This window comes from Mytilus californianus, unplaced genomic scaffold (genome assembly GCF_021869535.1).
Source record: "Mytilus californianus isolate M0D057914Y unplaced genomic scaffold, xbMytCali1.0.p SCAF_8, whole genome shotgun sequence".
In the NCBI taxonomy this organism is placed as follows: Eukaryota; Metazoa; Mollusca; class Bivalvia; order Mytilida; family Mytilidae; genus Mytilus; species Mytilus californianus.
In genome coordinates this window covers 79,730,588-79,747,816 of record NW_026262734.1, presented here as the reverse complement: position 1 = coordinate 79,747,816, position 17,229 = coordinate 79,730,588, and the positions used below count along the sequence as shown (strand labels likewise).

The following is a 17,229-nucleotide window of genomic DNA, read 5'->3' as shown; positions in this document are numbered from 1 at the left end:
TGAACTGTGGTCAGTGTATGCTGAAAACAGGTCGAACATTGGTTGAACTGTGGTCAGTGTATGTTGAAAACAGGCCAAATGCTGGTTGAACTGTGGTCATTGTATGTTGAAAACAGGTTGTACTCTGGTTAAATGATGTCAGTGTATGTTGGTCCAGGTAGACTGTTTTAGGTTGAATGAAAGTTGAAATTTGAAATACGGTCAATATTTATGAACATTTGGTAGAGCAAATGTTGAATTGAGATAAATGGACGAAAGAAGAGGCGATGGTCATAGACTCTAAATCTTGTAGAGAATAGGATGTGAATGTGTGGTTAAATTGAGACCTATCAACAACTGAAATCACTACCCTTCTTATATCCGTCATTGCAATTTTAAGTGCAATAAAACTTCCTCAATACGATATGTGATTGTACGAGTAGTCTTGTGTTGGTGGTTGATTTAGTTTGTTGCAGAGTTCCCAGGCATAGATCGTCTTAAACATTTTTGTAGTGTCCGTTGGCATTCATTTGTGTACCTACATTTTTTCTGTATAGACAAGATCGGTTAAACGTGTTTTCTGTTTATATAAAATATATCTTTGACCGTCTGTGACCTAAAACTTTAATAATATTACTAGTTGATCGCATACATATCTTACATTTTCAAACAAACACAAAATGAATACTAAATTGTATTCAAAAACAATTTTTGTTTCTAAACACACCCATTGATCTTTCATGAGCATATTTTAGGTATCTTGCACACTCGTTCCATATTGTGGTCTCTGTTGCACATTCATGACTTGTAACTACAGCATCTGCAATAGAAAAACCTATCTTCTGTCTTAATCATGACTCGGTAAATAATGTTATACAGCTCAAATTAGGAACACTACTGAAAAGGGTATACAAATAATCTTTGTGAAATGATATTGTTATTTTTGACAATAATTTATTTAAGGTAACCAGTTGCTTTTTTTTAAACTCGAATTGATTGGATTGAAAAATATATCTTTAATATGGCAAGGATTTGATAAAAAAAAAATAGCCATATAGATTTGGGCAGACAAAGATGCTAGAGCACATTTAAAAGTATTGGTGACAAAATCTCACACATTTTTTAATGTGAAAAAAATGGTATATTTTTAGATACTCACATCTTATTATTTTTAAACATGCTTTAATCACCAAAAGCATGTCTATTCTTTTTATCCTTCATGTTCATTTCAGACATGGATTTATTGGTAAGACATCTACAAAGAAAAAAAGACACCTTTGAATGAAGCATCTCCAAATTTTCACTATTCTTTCTTTAACTTGAAATAGTAAAATAAGAAATCTTATATGTGTGAAACGCTTATAAAGTTTGTACTTCCAAAACCTTTCATACATTGGTAAAAAAACATTAAGTTGTATGATTTGCATAGTGGCAGTAGAAATTTGTCCTGCAGAATCCAAAAAAGATTCTGGCATCAAGGGCTTTCAATTAAACTTGATTCTAGTTTTGAAATCTCAAAATAAGCTAAGGAATGACATTACAATTTTACTAAAATTTAAACAGAAAGTCAGCTGTACTCTCAATACAACTGAACACTTTGGAACACTATCAGACTTTAAAATGATACCTTAAGTCACTCATTATGAGATACAATAATGAACAAGCTCCGAGATCTTGATAGTTGTTCATCTTGGGATACACTAATGCACCATGCACATACAAATCTGACAGTCACTCATCTTGAGATACAATTCACTCATCTTGAGATACAATAATGCACCAAAAGCACCTAGATCTTGACAGTCACTCATCATGAGATGCAGTAATGCACAAGCTCCGTCATGTTGAGAATTTCTCATCTTAGGATACACTTATGCACCAAAAGCAACGATACCTTGACAGTCACTCATCTTAAGAAACAATAATGCACCACAAGCACCGAGATATTGACAGTCACTCATCTTGAGATACAATAATGCACAACAAGCACCGAGATCTTGACAATCACTCATCTTCAGATACAATAATGCACCACAAACACCAATATCTTGACAGTCACTCACCTTGAGAAACAATTATGCACAACAAGCACCGAAATTTTGACAATCACTCATCTTGAGATACAATAATGTACCACAAGCACCGAGATCTTGTTAGCCACTCATCTTGAGAAACAATAATGCACCACATGCACCGAGATCTTGAGTCACTCATTTTGTTATTACAAAACACCCATAACAACATGCATCCCAAGCACCGAGATCTTGACAGTCACTCATCTTGAGAAACAATAATGCACCACAAGCAACGATACCTTGACAGTCACTCATCTTGGGATACACTAATGCACCACAAGCACGGAGATCTTGACAGTCACTCATCTTGAGAAACAATAATGCATAACAAGCACGGAGATCTTGACAGTCACTCATCTTGAGAAACAATAATGCATTACTAGCACGGAGATCTTGACAGTCACTCATCTTGAGAAACAATAATGCACCACAAGCAACGATACCTTGACAGTCACTCATCTTGAGAAACACTAATGCATAACAAGCACGGAGATCTTGACAGTCACTCATCTTGAGAACCAATAATGCATAACAAGCACGGAGATCTTGACAGTCACTCATCTTGAGAAACAATAAAGCACCACAAGCACGGAGATCTTGACAGTCACTCATCTTGAGAAACAATAATGCATAACAAGCACGGAGATTTTGACAGTCACTCATCTTAAGAAACAATAATGCACCACAAGCACCGAGATCTTGTGAGCCACTCGTCTTGAGAAACAATAATGCACCACAAGCACCGAGATCTTTGTTATTATAAAACACCCATAAAACCATGCATCCCATATTGGCTGATAGGACCCGGCACTATGTTTAGTGTTTCGGCAGTTAAAGCTTGGGATTTGTTATAAATTAGGCCTTTAGTTTTCTCGATAGAATTGTTTCATATTTTTCATGTCGGGGTCTTTTATAGCCAACTTTACGGTATTTGTTTTTTTCTCATTGTTGAATGCCTTACGATTGCTATAATTCCTTACATCCACTTCATATGAACTTGGGTGGATAGTTGTCTCATTCGACATTAGCAATCATATACCACATCTCCTTATTTTTATAATGGTCATCTTAAGATGCATTACTTTAATATAAATACAAATAAATAGTTTTGATGTATATATTGATATATTTATATTTAAATTCTTCACGAATAGATATTTTGACAGATCTGCCATCATCAGGGGTCCAACTGTCAATTGTATGTAATAGTCTTCAATGGGATCCAACATTGATCTATTAATCAAGCCCTGTACAATTTTATGTTATAAGTCATAAATCATAACAGATTTATTTAAAGTTGGGTATACATATAACAATACAACATAAGCTCTGTAGTGTAGAGCTTTTAACCGACATACATAAATATGATAAAAACAAGACATAAAACACATAAAACAGAAAGCACATCATGCAAAGCATAAATACTGGTATCAAAGCACTATATGCAACAATTGGTACAATATTTAACACTTGTACACATTCTTTGTCAACTTGTAATAAATTCCAGTGTTTCTGATTCTGATGCAGATTGAAAAAGAATTTGTGTCTTTTAAATGTATGTCAAGGTCAAGAATGCCATGTGTTGTAAATCTTTGACCTTTAATAACATCCACATCTAAGAACGACTTTTATCCGGCGATAGAGATTACATAGGTAAACTTCAATAAGGGGATATAATTATTTGCTAGGCGAATGAATTCCTTAATTTTATCTGATGTTCCAATATATATTATGAATCCATCGTCCCTGTATCTCCCATGATAAAATATTTCGCCATATGCTTATGCTTTGTACCAAATCATTGTTCATAAGCTACCCCCCTTTTTAGCTCACCTGGCCCAAAGGGCCAAGTGAGCTTTTCTCATCACTTGGCGTCCGTCGTCCGTCGTCGTCCGTCGTCGTTAACTTTTACAAAAATCTTCTCCTCTGAAACTGCTTGGCCAAAATAAACCAAACTTGGCCACAATCATCATTGAGGTATCTAGTTTAAAAAATGTGTCCGGTGACCCGGCCAACCAACCAAGATGGCCGCCATGGCTAAAAATAGAACATAGGGGTGAAATGTAGATTTTTGCTTATATCTCTGAAACCAAAGCATTTAGAGCAAATCTGACGGGGTAAAAATGTTTATCAGGTCAAGATCTATCTGCCCTGAAATTTTCAGATGAATCTGACAACCCGTTGTTGGGTTGCTGCCCCTGAATTGGTAATTTTAATGAAATTTTGCCGTTTTTGGTTATTATCTTGAATATTTTTATAGATAGAGATAAACTGTAAACACCAATAATGTTCAGAAAAGTATGATCTACAATTAAATCAACTTGATCAAAATGGTCAGTTGACCCCTTAAGGAGTTATTGCCCTTTATAGTCAATTTTTAACCATTTTTCGTAAATTTTTGTAATCTTTTACAAAACTCTTCTCCTCTGAAACTACTAAGACAAATTTAACCAAACTTGTCCACAATCATCATTAGGGTATCTAGTTTAAAAAATGTGTCCGATGACCCCGCCTGCGAACCAAGATGGCCGACATGGCTAAAAAATAGTACATAGGGTAAAATGCAGTTTTTGGCTCATATCTCTGAAACCAAAGCATTTAGAGCAAATCTGACAGGATAAAATTGTTCATTAAGTCAAGATTTATCTGCCCTGAAATTTTCAGACCAATCAGGCAACACGTTGTTGGGTTGCTGCCCCTGAATTGGTAATCTTAAGAAAATTTTGCAGCTTTTGGTTATTATCTTGAATATCATTATAGATAGAGATAAACTGTACCCAGCAATAATGTACAGCAAAGTAAGAACTACAAATAAGTCAACATGATCAAAATTGTCAATTGACCCCTTAAGGAGTTATTGCCCTTTGTAGTCAATTTTTTACAATTTTCATAAATTTTGTAAATTTTTATAAATTTTTACAAATTATTTTCCACTGTAACTACTGGGCCAAGTTCATTATAGATAGATATAATTGTAAGCAGCAAGAATGTTCAGTAAAGTAAGATCTACAAACACATCACCATCACCAAAACACAATTTTGTCATGAATCCATCTGTGTCCTTTGTTTAATATGCACATATACCAAGGTGAGCGACACAGGCTCTTTAGAGCCTCTAGTTTAACACAAGTTCAATCACACAATTTTCAATGTACAAACTGGGTTCATATAGTTGTTCTCCGAGATTTAAATATTTGCATTATCTACAGGAAACTATGTGTTACTGGTGTATGACAATAAATTTTATCTGATTTGCACAAATCACTGCCAGCGAGACTGACAGCGAATAATTACAGCTGCAATCAAATTATTACATATATATAAAGCAAACAATAAATGAACATTATACTTACTTTGCACTGCTAAGAACAACTGTTAACTTCAAAAAATGCAGAATTGTTGTTGGTAATCAAATTGGCGCACAAAAATTCGAAATGTAAGCCGTACGCATGCGCCAATTGAAAACACTTGCCGGTTCGCGTACTTGAAATATTTTATCGTGAAAATTTAAAAAGTTAATGTATTCGCTTTTATCGTGTAAATTTGAATTCATATCTTGTTTTAAGTAAATAAGTATTCGCTTTTATCGTGTAAATTTGAATTTATATCTTTATCTTTAAATTCTTCACGAATAGAAATTTTGACAGATCTGCCATCATCAGGGGTCCAACTGTCAATTGTATGTTATAGTCTTCAATGTGATCCAACATTGATCTATGCCATGTGTTGTAAATCTTTGCATGTGGATGTTATTAAAGGTCAAAGTTTTACAACACATGGGTCAATATCTTTAATTGTTTTTACATAGGCGGTAATGGTAACGTTTTTTCCTGTAGCTCAGTCCATATCGTAAACTTGGATATGTATGATAGCTCGTTTCGAAGCTGTGACATTTTCACATATGTGGTTAAATTTTCGGGGTACGAAGTGAGATTACTTTTTCAGTAAATTAGCATACCCCGAACATCCTTTCGTGATGCGGCTCGTCGTGGTAAAAAATCCCTTTTTTGACACGATAAGTTCTTTGAAAATTTAATACTTTGAACACATTTAATAGCTCCATAGTTTTTACACATTTATTCTATGTTCCTCTACTTTCCTAATCACCACAAATGGTTAAGCTCAGTCATTTGTAAAAAATAGAAACATGTCCAATATCACTACACAGAGATGTTTTGTTTACACACAACTTTTGAGTTCCTCATTTCGAGGCGCATTAGGGATATTGACCCATATTGAAATCCATAGTTCTGATTTTTCCAAATATTTTTATGTGATCTTCATCGGTATGACATTCTGAATAAATCTGTGTATTTTTGTCCATTTCTGAAAAAAAATTAAGTTGTTTCAGCACTATAAGGCAATGACACTTTTATCGCTATATTTATTTGTTTTGAATACAATGTGTATGTATAATTAGTTTCTTCCAGTATACCTTCACTAGTCAAAACATGGACAAAAAATCTGATGATAACCTTAAATTACAATACACAGACCCTGTTAAAGCATTCAATAAAATTTTCTGGTGCCTAAAAGTGCATTTTGACAGAGAAATTATGCAAACATGTAGATTTCATAAAAAAAACACCAAAATACTTAATTATTTTTACCAGTGGAAATCTGGTATTTTATACTGTAGAAACCACTCTAAACTACTGTGAATGTCATTATTTTTCATATAATTAGAGTGCAATGAAGTGCAAATTTTCAAAACTTGTCCTTTCACATAATTCTATTTGAAAAAAAAAATGTTTTTTACATGTATTTCAGTGAAAACCTTTTATCAGTGAGAAATGCACATGAGGTTTTAAAGGAAACATTGTGACATCACACGTATTATGGCGTCATTAAATAACGACGGATCAAAATAATGCTAATTATAGTTCGCAGTGTTACATGAGGAACAGTTGCCGCAAGGTTTAACTCGAAATATGGAGTCGAAAAGATCAGTTACTACGCATTTTTATATAATATCAAGACCATAGCAACAGTTTTCATATCAGCATATTTTTAACATACCGACTGTAATTTCAATTGCATAAATACCATAAATAAACAATTTGAAGCTTGCCTAATAAAACAAAATGCTTACTGGTCAGTTATTCAGAACTTTTTAAAACCTCTAGTTTGCCGTCTCAGGTTAAAAAGTAATGATATGTCTGGAACTGAAATAAGACAAAATGTTTTACTCAGGCTGTGTTATCATTTGATTTAAATACACAAGTATTATTGAGATAGAAAACATCAAATTTTTGAAAGTTTTACCACAAAGAAAGAAAAATGCTTTTCCCTTGTGGCTTATCAACCTTCATTTAAACATTAGGAGCAATGAGTAGTAGCTTAATAGTTGAATAGGCGCAGCACTATTGTTTTCAAAAGGTTTGACCCTCCCCCTTTTTCACTGAGAAAAGACAATATCTTGTGATTTGCTAGTGTGCATTAAAATATATAATAATTCATGATTTTCTTAATACATGTTTGTCTGTTTATTTGCATATGATTTCTAATGACCAGGGGTCAAATTTATTGGATAAAAGCACATGTGATGATGTATCTCACTTTATTCGTATGAAGTGTGTTATTTCCCTTGATTATCAGTTATTCCTGTAGACCGGAATGATAATTACATAACAAAAACTTTATTGTGTCATGTTTACTTACAATTCAATAATATAAATGTTTTCATAAGTTAGTTCATGCCTTTTTCAATTAAATAAGGTGTTCCTTTCGGAGCTCTCGGGGTAAACAAAGCTATGATTGTGCCTAAAAGAAGTGTTCAGCCCCGTGCCAGTAATGCATTTTAAAAGCGAAAATTTCATTGAATTTTTGCTGATCTTTATCGATAATGTTTATCTAAAACCAGCTGGGATAACTTGGTATAAATAAAAAACTACTAACCGTCATTTTCAAAATTTACTCTAGTGTACAAGGTGCAATCATCCATAAATCAGTCTGAAAATTGTTGAAAATGTTCTTTTAATTTGGGTCAATATCTTTAATTGTTTTTACATAGGCGGTAATGGTAACGTTTTTGCCTGTAGCTCAGTCCATATCGTAAACTTGGATATGTATGATAGCTCGTTTCGAAGCTGTGACATTTTCACATATGTGGTTAAATTTTCGGGGTACGAAGTGAGATTACTTTTTCCGTAAATTAGCATACCCCGAACATCCTTTCGTGATGCGGCTCCTCGTGGTAAAAAATCCCTTTTTTGACACGATAAGTTCTTTGCAAATTTAATACTTTGAACACATTTGATAGCTCCATAGTTTTTACACATTTATTCTATGTTCCTCTACTTTCCTAATCACCACAAATGGTTAAGTTCAGTCATTTGTAAAAAATAGAAACATGTCCAATATATCACTACACAGAGATTTTCTGTTTACACACAACTTTTGAATTCCTCATTTCGAGGCGCATTAGGGATATTGACCCACATGACATACTTGACCTTGACATACATTTAAAAGACACAAATTCTTTTTCAATCTGCATCAGAATCAGAAACACTGGAATTTATTACAAGTTGACAAAGATCAATATCTTCGGTAAATGTTTTCAATTGGCACATGCGTCCGGCTTACATTTAGATGTAGTAAGTTTTTAAAGGGGAATATACCTGGAAAATTGGTTCATTCTCATCTGGATAGAAATTTCGATCGACATTGAAAGTCATCAACCTTAAATAAACCTTTTCATTTGCATTTATCAACGATATATTTTCAATCTATTTAAAACGTTGAAAGCATCAACTTAAATTCAATGTTGATTCAACGTTGACAATTCAACGTTGATATTTTCAACCAAAAATCAACATTGATTAAACGACGTGGTTTAAATCTTGATACGAATGACGTTGATACAACGTTGCATTTAGGTTGATTAAACCGAAATTCAACATATTTTCAACGTTGGTTCAATGTTGGGTGCCTGCTTTACCTGGAATATTTTAAAGAAAAAGCTGGCGCGATTGTTCTGCAGAGGAGTTGAAAATACATATACCGTTTTCGTTACAACGTTTGAATATTCACTAGAGCTCATCTTGTAGTACAAGATAAAACAAAGTCTAATAGATTCATGATCTCCTTTCACTATCTATATACTACACATGTGTTAGTCATTATTCATAACATTTGTGCTTAATGTCTTTCAAGACATCAACATTCTTATTAACTAAATCGAAATTTTCATTCTAGATATTCGAACAACGCATTGTTTTTGACATACCATTTTTAAATTACTTGTCTACCGGTATACACAATACATTTGTAACTACCATCACGTGTAAGTTATTGTTCCTTCAGTGTAATTGAAAACAAACAATCAACAAAACGGCAAATAAAAAGGAATTGAAATATCCATAACCTGAGAAAAAACATCGCCAATTCGGTCTAACGTCTTTTGATGTTGTTTTCAGAATTGGCGCAATGTATTCCCACCAATCCAAATGTTTAACGTCTATTTAAAAAATTATCTCGTTTTCCAGTACGGCCGGTGACCCTATGTTTTTATTACCTTATTTTGTTTAATAACAAACAATGCATTCTATGCAATTTTCATCAAGCAAACATAGGTCATTTTTTTTTAAATTTGATTTTTTTTTATAGATATTTCACCATAAAAAGGGCGGGAAAATTATTATAGCAACTTATCGTTATCATTTGTCCATAAGAAGATGACAATATCAATACTACAATTTCTAACAAGGTAAACAAAATAAAAAGTAAAATAACAAAAATACCGAATTCCGAGGAAAATTCAAAACGGAAAGTCGAGATCCCTAGTCAAATGGCAAAATCAAAAGCCCACACACATCAAACGATTGGATAACAACTGTCATATTTCTGATGTAGAAAATGGTGAATTAAACCTGGTTTTATAGCTAGCCAAACCTCTAACTTGTATGACAGTCGCGTAAAATTCCATTAATTTGACAACAAAATATAATAAACAATTTTTATGTGATACGGACTTTTTATAAAATTCTACACTGCTAATAACTACAAGTCCCGATTTCCAAATTCCATGAAAAAGATGGCATTTTGAATTGAAAACGAGGTCTGTGACCCCATTTTTTATAGGCTAATTTCAAAGCTTTTACTTACATTTTGACTTAGCCTAAACTGAAAATAAAATTTAAAGAAGATATTATGATCATGATTATTGGTAGATCTGAATAGAAGGACTTGTCTTGAAGACGTTTCGTATGATGAGTTTATCATTCACCACTCCCTTTGTCAATTGCGCGTACCATAGTAATATAATTTGAATTATGTCCCATTGTTTTTCCAAAGAAGCATGCTACATCGTCAGATACATGTACAAGAAAAGTAAAACAATTTATAGCTAAATCAACAGGTAAATATTTACTTTTATATATTTCATTTTATGCTAAATTAATGTAATCATAAACAATTCTTTTCTTTTATTGTTTGTTATCACGCGAAAGAAAACAAATAACTATGGCATGCATATATAGCAACATTGAATATTTCTATGATGAAGAATAGTGGTAAAAATTAGAAATATACATGTTCAACTGTGGACTGTTAACTTGTGATCTATATCAGGTAAGAAAATCCAGCTCAGGGTAACAATCTGGTAAAAATATTGTCCTTATATGCATGAAACATCTGCCACTGGACGCTAAACATCAATCAATTAACACCATCATCATCCAATATTCAATCTGTTCGGCAAGTATTTCTTTAACATTTCTCTGAAAGGGAGAACAAAAAATTAATCTATGAGGGTCTGCATCATGGCGTTTACAGAATAGAGAGTAATGGACAAAACGTACAGAACAAAGGGCAAAAAAATAAAGAATAGTGAAAAATAGTGTAAAAATTAAAGAAAACAGAATAATTGGGTGCTAAAATATAAAGAAAAGTCTGAGAGAATAATATGCCAAAACAATAAAGAATAGAGAAAAATGGCAGAAAAATAAAATGAATACAGAATTGAAGGACCCCATCCAGACCCTCATCTATACTCAACAAAACTTAATTTTATGATGTGTTACAAAATCGATTTTGCATGAATTAAACGAAACTTTAAATGAAGATCAAAAAGAAAGCCTATAAATTAAAAAAAAAAAAAAATTAAAAATCTTGTGAATAAACTTACCTTTTCTTAGTTAATGGCAATCATATTTTTAAAGGAATTCTTTTCTATTCAAGAGAACTTTCCCATGAGCCACAAATCGGCAAGTGTTTATGCATATGAATTTATCTCTGTTTTAGGAAAAAATATGTCCAGAACATCAATGTTAGTTGATGATGTCGTCTGTAAGAGCACTTATTATACTCCCCGCTGTCTTAAGTGGGTAGTATATGGTGAGGAGGGGTCCATCCGTTTGTCCCTCCGTCCGTCCTTAAACTTTGGCCGCCATTTTCTCAGGAACTTTTATTCAGAGTTTCCAGAAATTTGATATCAGATTTTACGTGAGGATGCTATACTGAATGGTGGATTTTCAGATTCATTTCTCATCCACTTCCGGTTTACCAAATATTTATTTATTCTTACACGAAAACACCATGAATAAAATTTTGTAACTTAATCGTTTATCTCAGGATCCGCAAATCAGAGCTTTCTGATATTATATTTGACGCTGAATGGGGCCATGCGTTACTGTGTGATCAATGCATTTTCAGGTTCAATACTCATCCACTTCCTGTGTACCAAATACTTATATATTCTAACACATAATGGCCATAAAAAAAATTTTGTAACTCGTTCATTTCAGAAACCGCAAATCTTGTATTTGACGCTGAATGGGACCATGCGTTACTGTGTGATGCATTTTCAGGTTCATTACTCATCCACTTCCTGTTTACCGAATAGTTATTTATTCTAACACATAATGGCCATGTATGAAATTTTCGTCGCATTTTTCTGAGGAACTACAAGTCAAGATTTTCTGGAATTTGGAAGTAATCTGTGATCTTGGTGTGAGCATGTTTAACATTTAGTGCTTTATTTACATCCATCACTTTATATTAACAACTTGATTACGGAAGGTTTTTAGCCGGGGTTGTTTAGGCAGTAAAAGCTAACACAATTCAACTTGTTTTTTTTATAATTCCAGATAGTCTCACAAACGAAGTACATCTTCTTCTGCTTCTCTTCTTCTTCTGCAATCCGGGTTTTTGTTTGTGCAAAGGGGTTTATAAAGGGGTACTTTGAGGGTCAAAAAGGAAAGAGAGGTTTACTATAGAACCCTATGGGATTTTTTCACATGATTATAACTTGAAAACAGTTTGTGATAGACACAATCTTTATAATTGAAAATGTTCTTAATGATAAAGCACATTAAATGAAATAAAAGGTTAGTCCCCAGGGGTTAGACTTCACCCCTGCCATTTGAGAAAGTTCTAATATCTTTTAAGTGGTCAAGATCCCCACCCCTAAACCATATATATTCTGGTTTGTCATGATAAAGCACATTAAATGAATTAAAGGGTTAGTCCCCAAGGGTCGGGCCTTCACCCCTGCCATTTGAGAAAGTTCTAATATCTTTTAAGTGGTCAAGATCCCAACCACTAAACCATATATATTCTGGTTTGTCATGCCAAAATGATTTCAATGATATACAGGGTTAGACCCCAGGGGTCACCCTCACCCCCTCCCATTTGAGAAAGTTCTAATATCTTGTAAGTGGTCAAGATCCACACCCCTAAATCATGTATATTCTGGTTTGTCATGCCAAGATGATTTAAATGATATATAGGGGAAGTCCCCAGGTGTTCCGCCCGACCCCAATGTTATAATATCTTGTAAATGATCCCCACCCCTAAACCATATATATTCCTGTTCGTCATGTCACAAAGATTTGATATATAGGGTCACTCCCCAGGAGTTCCCCCTACCGCATTGATTTAATATCTTGTAAATGGTCGAGATCCCCACCCCTAAATCATATATATTTTGGTTTGTCATGCCAAGATGATTTGAATGATAATCAAGGTTACACCCCAGGGGTCACCCCCACCTCCTGCCATTTGAGAAAGTTCCAATATCTTGTAAGTGGTCAAGATCCCCACCACTAAACCATATATATTCTGGTTTGTCATGCCAAGATGATTTGAATGATATACATGGTTACACCCCAGTGATCATCCCCACCCCCTGTCATTTCAATTTGTTCAAATATCTTGTAAATGGTCAAGATCCCCACCCCTACACCAAATATGTTCCTGTTCGTCATTTCACGAAGATTTGAATGATATACAGGGTCAGTCTCCAGGGGTTCCCCCTACCCCAATGATTGAATATCTTGTAAATGGTCGAGATCCCCACCCCTAAACCATATATATTTTGGTTTGTCATGCCAAGATGATTTGAATGATATTCAGGGTTACACCCCAGGGGTCCTGTTACAATCATTTCTTGTTCTTAACTGATAAATTTATACTTTCCCCGACCGGTTCATTATTTATGATCAACGTGTGGTTTGTTTGATCTCAAATTTTCATTGGTTAACATTCAATTATGCATCAAATGTTCTTGCTTTTTTTTAATTGTCTATTGCAACGTCATGAAAAAGGCGACCATGTCTGTTGACGTCAAACCGAAAGAACGTTTTTTGAGATCATTGAAAAAGAAAGATAACGGTAATTTGCCAACATTTCAATAAAAATCATTAGGGAAACCGAGTCAACCACCGAATGTCGTGCAATACTATATTTCTGCACCCTCTACTGTAGTAAATAAAATTTAAGTATTTATAAGGCTCGGCAAGCCACGCTTTTTTAATAAGTAAACGTTATTGTATCGAGCGGAGAAAGATTGGTTTAATTACACTCAATCCGGTAATGATATTTTGTTTTGGTTATGTATTATGATAGAAACACGTGGCATAGATTGACTACCTTTCAAAACTAATATGATTTCATTATAATATAAATACATAAACCATTTTATGCTTACAGTCGCATGTAATGTAGATAGATATATTAACAAAATGTAGGCGCTCATAACGAGTACAAATGAATAAGGAAGTGTAAGAACTTGAAATGGGTACATATGATTTTTGAAACAGTTACTGTAGATGCTCTTAACGTTTACAAAATGATCCATTTATTTACGACAATTATAACCATTGATTAAAAATCTAAAATCGAAATAAACAGCATTACTTTTTTTAAATTTAGGTCTATAAACTCTAAAGCACAGTACTTTTGTTGTTAAAAAGAGGTCTTAATCAACACAAGAAGATCGAAATACCTGTACCAGAAGTGGATGAAATCAAACTAGTTATGGATGGAAAACCTAACAGTTTTGATACTGAAAGAAATAGAGATCCTTACAAGCACGACAAATCCGATATGGTTAATGGTAAAACATGTTATATCGATGTTGTTGAAAATGGCGAGGCTTTAAAATTCGATTCGGAAGAAGAACCTATTCAAACCAATACATGTAATGAGCTTTTATTAGAAAACGATTTTTCTAAGACAATCATTCAAAAATACACTAAGGTCAGACCTTATAAATGTGAAACTTGTGGCAAAATTTTTTCTCAGACCGGTAACTTGAAGAATCATATAAAAATGCATACCGGTGAAAAGGCTCATAAATGCAATGTATGTGGTAGAGGATTTCCTTATAAAAGTGTTTTATTGGGTCACATGATAATTCATTCTGACGAAAGACCCTTTCATTGCAATTTTTGCAGTAAAATGTTCCGTCGTCTTGGTAATTTACAGACACATGAAAGAATACATACAGGCGAAAAACATTATAAATGTGAAATTTGTAGTCAAGGATTTTCTAGGCAAAACAAGTTGTTCAAACATATGTCAAAGCATACAGATCATCGTTACAAATGTGATGTATGTGAGAAAGGATTTGTACGGAGTGGTGACTTGTTGATACACAGAAAAATTCATACAGGTGACACGTCATATGAATGTGAAATTTGTGGTAAAGGTTTTAATAGAACAAGTGTATTGAATAGACATAGGAAAACACATACTGGTGAAAAACATTTTCGTTGCGAGATTTGTCGGAAAAGGTGTTCAACAGCTGGGGACCTAAAGTTACATAGGGCAATTCATTCTGAGAAAAAACCGTTCAAATGTGATCTATGTGAAAAATCATTCAGGCGTAAAGATCACCTCAATTCACACGTGGCTATACATATAGGTGACAAACCTTATGCATGTAATTTATGTGGAAAAAATTTCAGCCACAATGGAAACTTAAAGGTACATTTGAGAACCCATTCTGATGAAAAGCCTCACACATGCAGCATATGTGGAATAAAAGTTCGACAAAAGGACAACTTGAAGAAGCATATGAGAATACATACTGGTGAAAAACCATATAAATGCAATTTATGTGGAAGAGAATTCTCTCAAAGTGGGGACTTAAAAAGACACACAGAAACGCATACGAATGAAAAACTGTTCGAGTGTAATGTATGCAAGAAACGTTTTGCCACTAAACGTAACCTTCAGAATCACATGCAAACACACAAAGGTGAGAAATCATACATATGTGAAACTATATGGGCACATAAAAATACATACTGGTGACCAACTCCATGATTGTAACGTATGTGGTAAATTATTTGGTGATTTAGATACACACAAGAGAACACACACTGGTGAAACACGTTTATATACATGTATTGTGTGTACAACATGATTTAATACATGTACACATACCAACCTGCGGTCACATATGAAGAGTCAACATGTTGGCATAAAACCGTATAATTGCGGTGTCTGAAATAAATCCTTCTTTCAACATGACGCATTTAAAAGCACTTGAAAACGCTTACTGGTGAAAACCAAGTAACGTGATATGTGTGACAAAAATATTTTGCTCTAATAGATCATTACATAATCATAGGAGAATACATACAGGTGACAATCGTTTTACGTGTAGTAAATGTGAAGATACGGTTCGTTCAGCTGTTTCACTAAATAATCACATGAGAAACCATAGTATAAAGACCTGATGAATAGAGTGATATGTGGTATAAAACACAGGATGATCATCAACTGATAAGAGTGATATGTGATATAATTACAATTATTGTAAACACAGGGTGATCACCAACTGATAATAATGATATGTGATATAATTACAATTATTGTTAACACTGGGTGATCACCAACTGAGAAGAGTGATATGTGATTTAATTACAATTATTGTAAACACAGGTGGGGTAACTAACTGAGAAGAGTAATATGTGATTTAATTACAATTATTGTATACACAGGTTGGTCACCAACTGATAAGAGTGATATAAGTACAATTATTGTAAACTTCAGATGTTCACAACATATTAGCCCTTAGGATATCAATATCCAACTAATTTAGAGCTTTAAACTTCTTGTTTTTCATGCAAAACTGCATAAAATAGCCTCGTTTTAATTTTTTTTAATTTTAATTCATTATGAGTCATTTTGCTGCAAAATCTCTTATACCTTGAATGTTTATTTTGGTAAACAATATTTTTTTCACTTTTCCTTGTGTCTTACCTTTGTGGGTTTGACACGGGGCTAGGAAAATATAACACTTTTTGCTCACCTGGCCCAAAGGCCAAGTGAAGTTTTGTCATCACTTAGCGTCTTAAAAATCGCTATAGATACAGAAAATCAGACAGAGCAAACATGTTAAGAATGTTGAGATCCACCTGTCTATCGACATCAAAACTTTCAGACGACTTCATATTGCAGTTATTGTCCTTATTGTAAAGTACCAAGAAATCGTTTGTCAATGCATTACATTTGCGCGGAAAAATCATTACGTTTGTGCGCAGCTTTTGATTACATTTGCGCGCGCGCATTCATTTTACAGGTAAACTGTAAAATGAATGCCAGCTGAAGGACGCCTCCGGGTGCGGGAGTTTCTCGCTGCATTGAAGACCCATTGGTGGCCTTCGGCTGTTGTCTGCTCTATGGTCGGGTTGTTGTCTCTTAGACACATTCCCCATTTCCATTCTCAATTTTATCAGATAATTACAGGTAAATACTAAATTCATAGGCCTAGTTATATCGTTTGTAGCTTTTCTCTTTAAGGTGAGAGGTACGTATATGAACGCCTCTAGCGGAAAACGGGAAAATTTGCGTTCGTTGTTATGCGAGTTATCTCCCTTACACCAGAAAAATATTTTCAAGATGTCGGAAGATACTCCGCTTCGTCGGAAAAATGGACAAT

General features: G+C 33.8%; 1 protein-coding gene across 1 annotated transcript; it reads left to right on the top strand.

The window, feature by feature from the left end:
- Positions 1-14,447: 14,447 nt before the first annotated feature.
- Positions 14,448-15,710, top strand: LOC127712400 (zinc finger protein 836-like). Its single transcript, XM_052218793.1, has one exon. It carries the CDS (start codon positions 14,610-14,612, stop codon positions 15,594-15,596), a length of 987 nt encoding a protein of 328 aa, XP_052074753.1. The 5' UTR covers positions 14,448-14,609; the 3' UTR covers positions 15,597-15,710.
- The last annotated feature ends 1,519 nt before the right edge of the window (positions 15,711-17,229 follow it).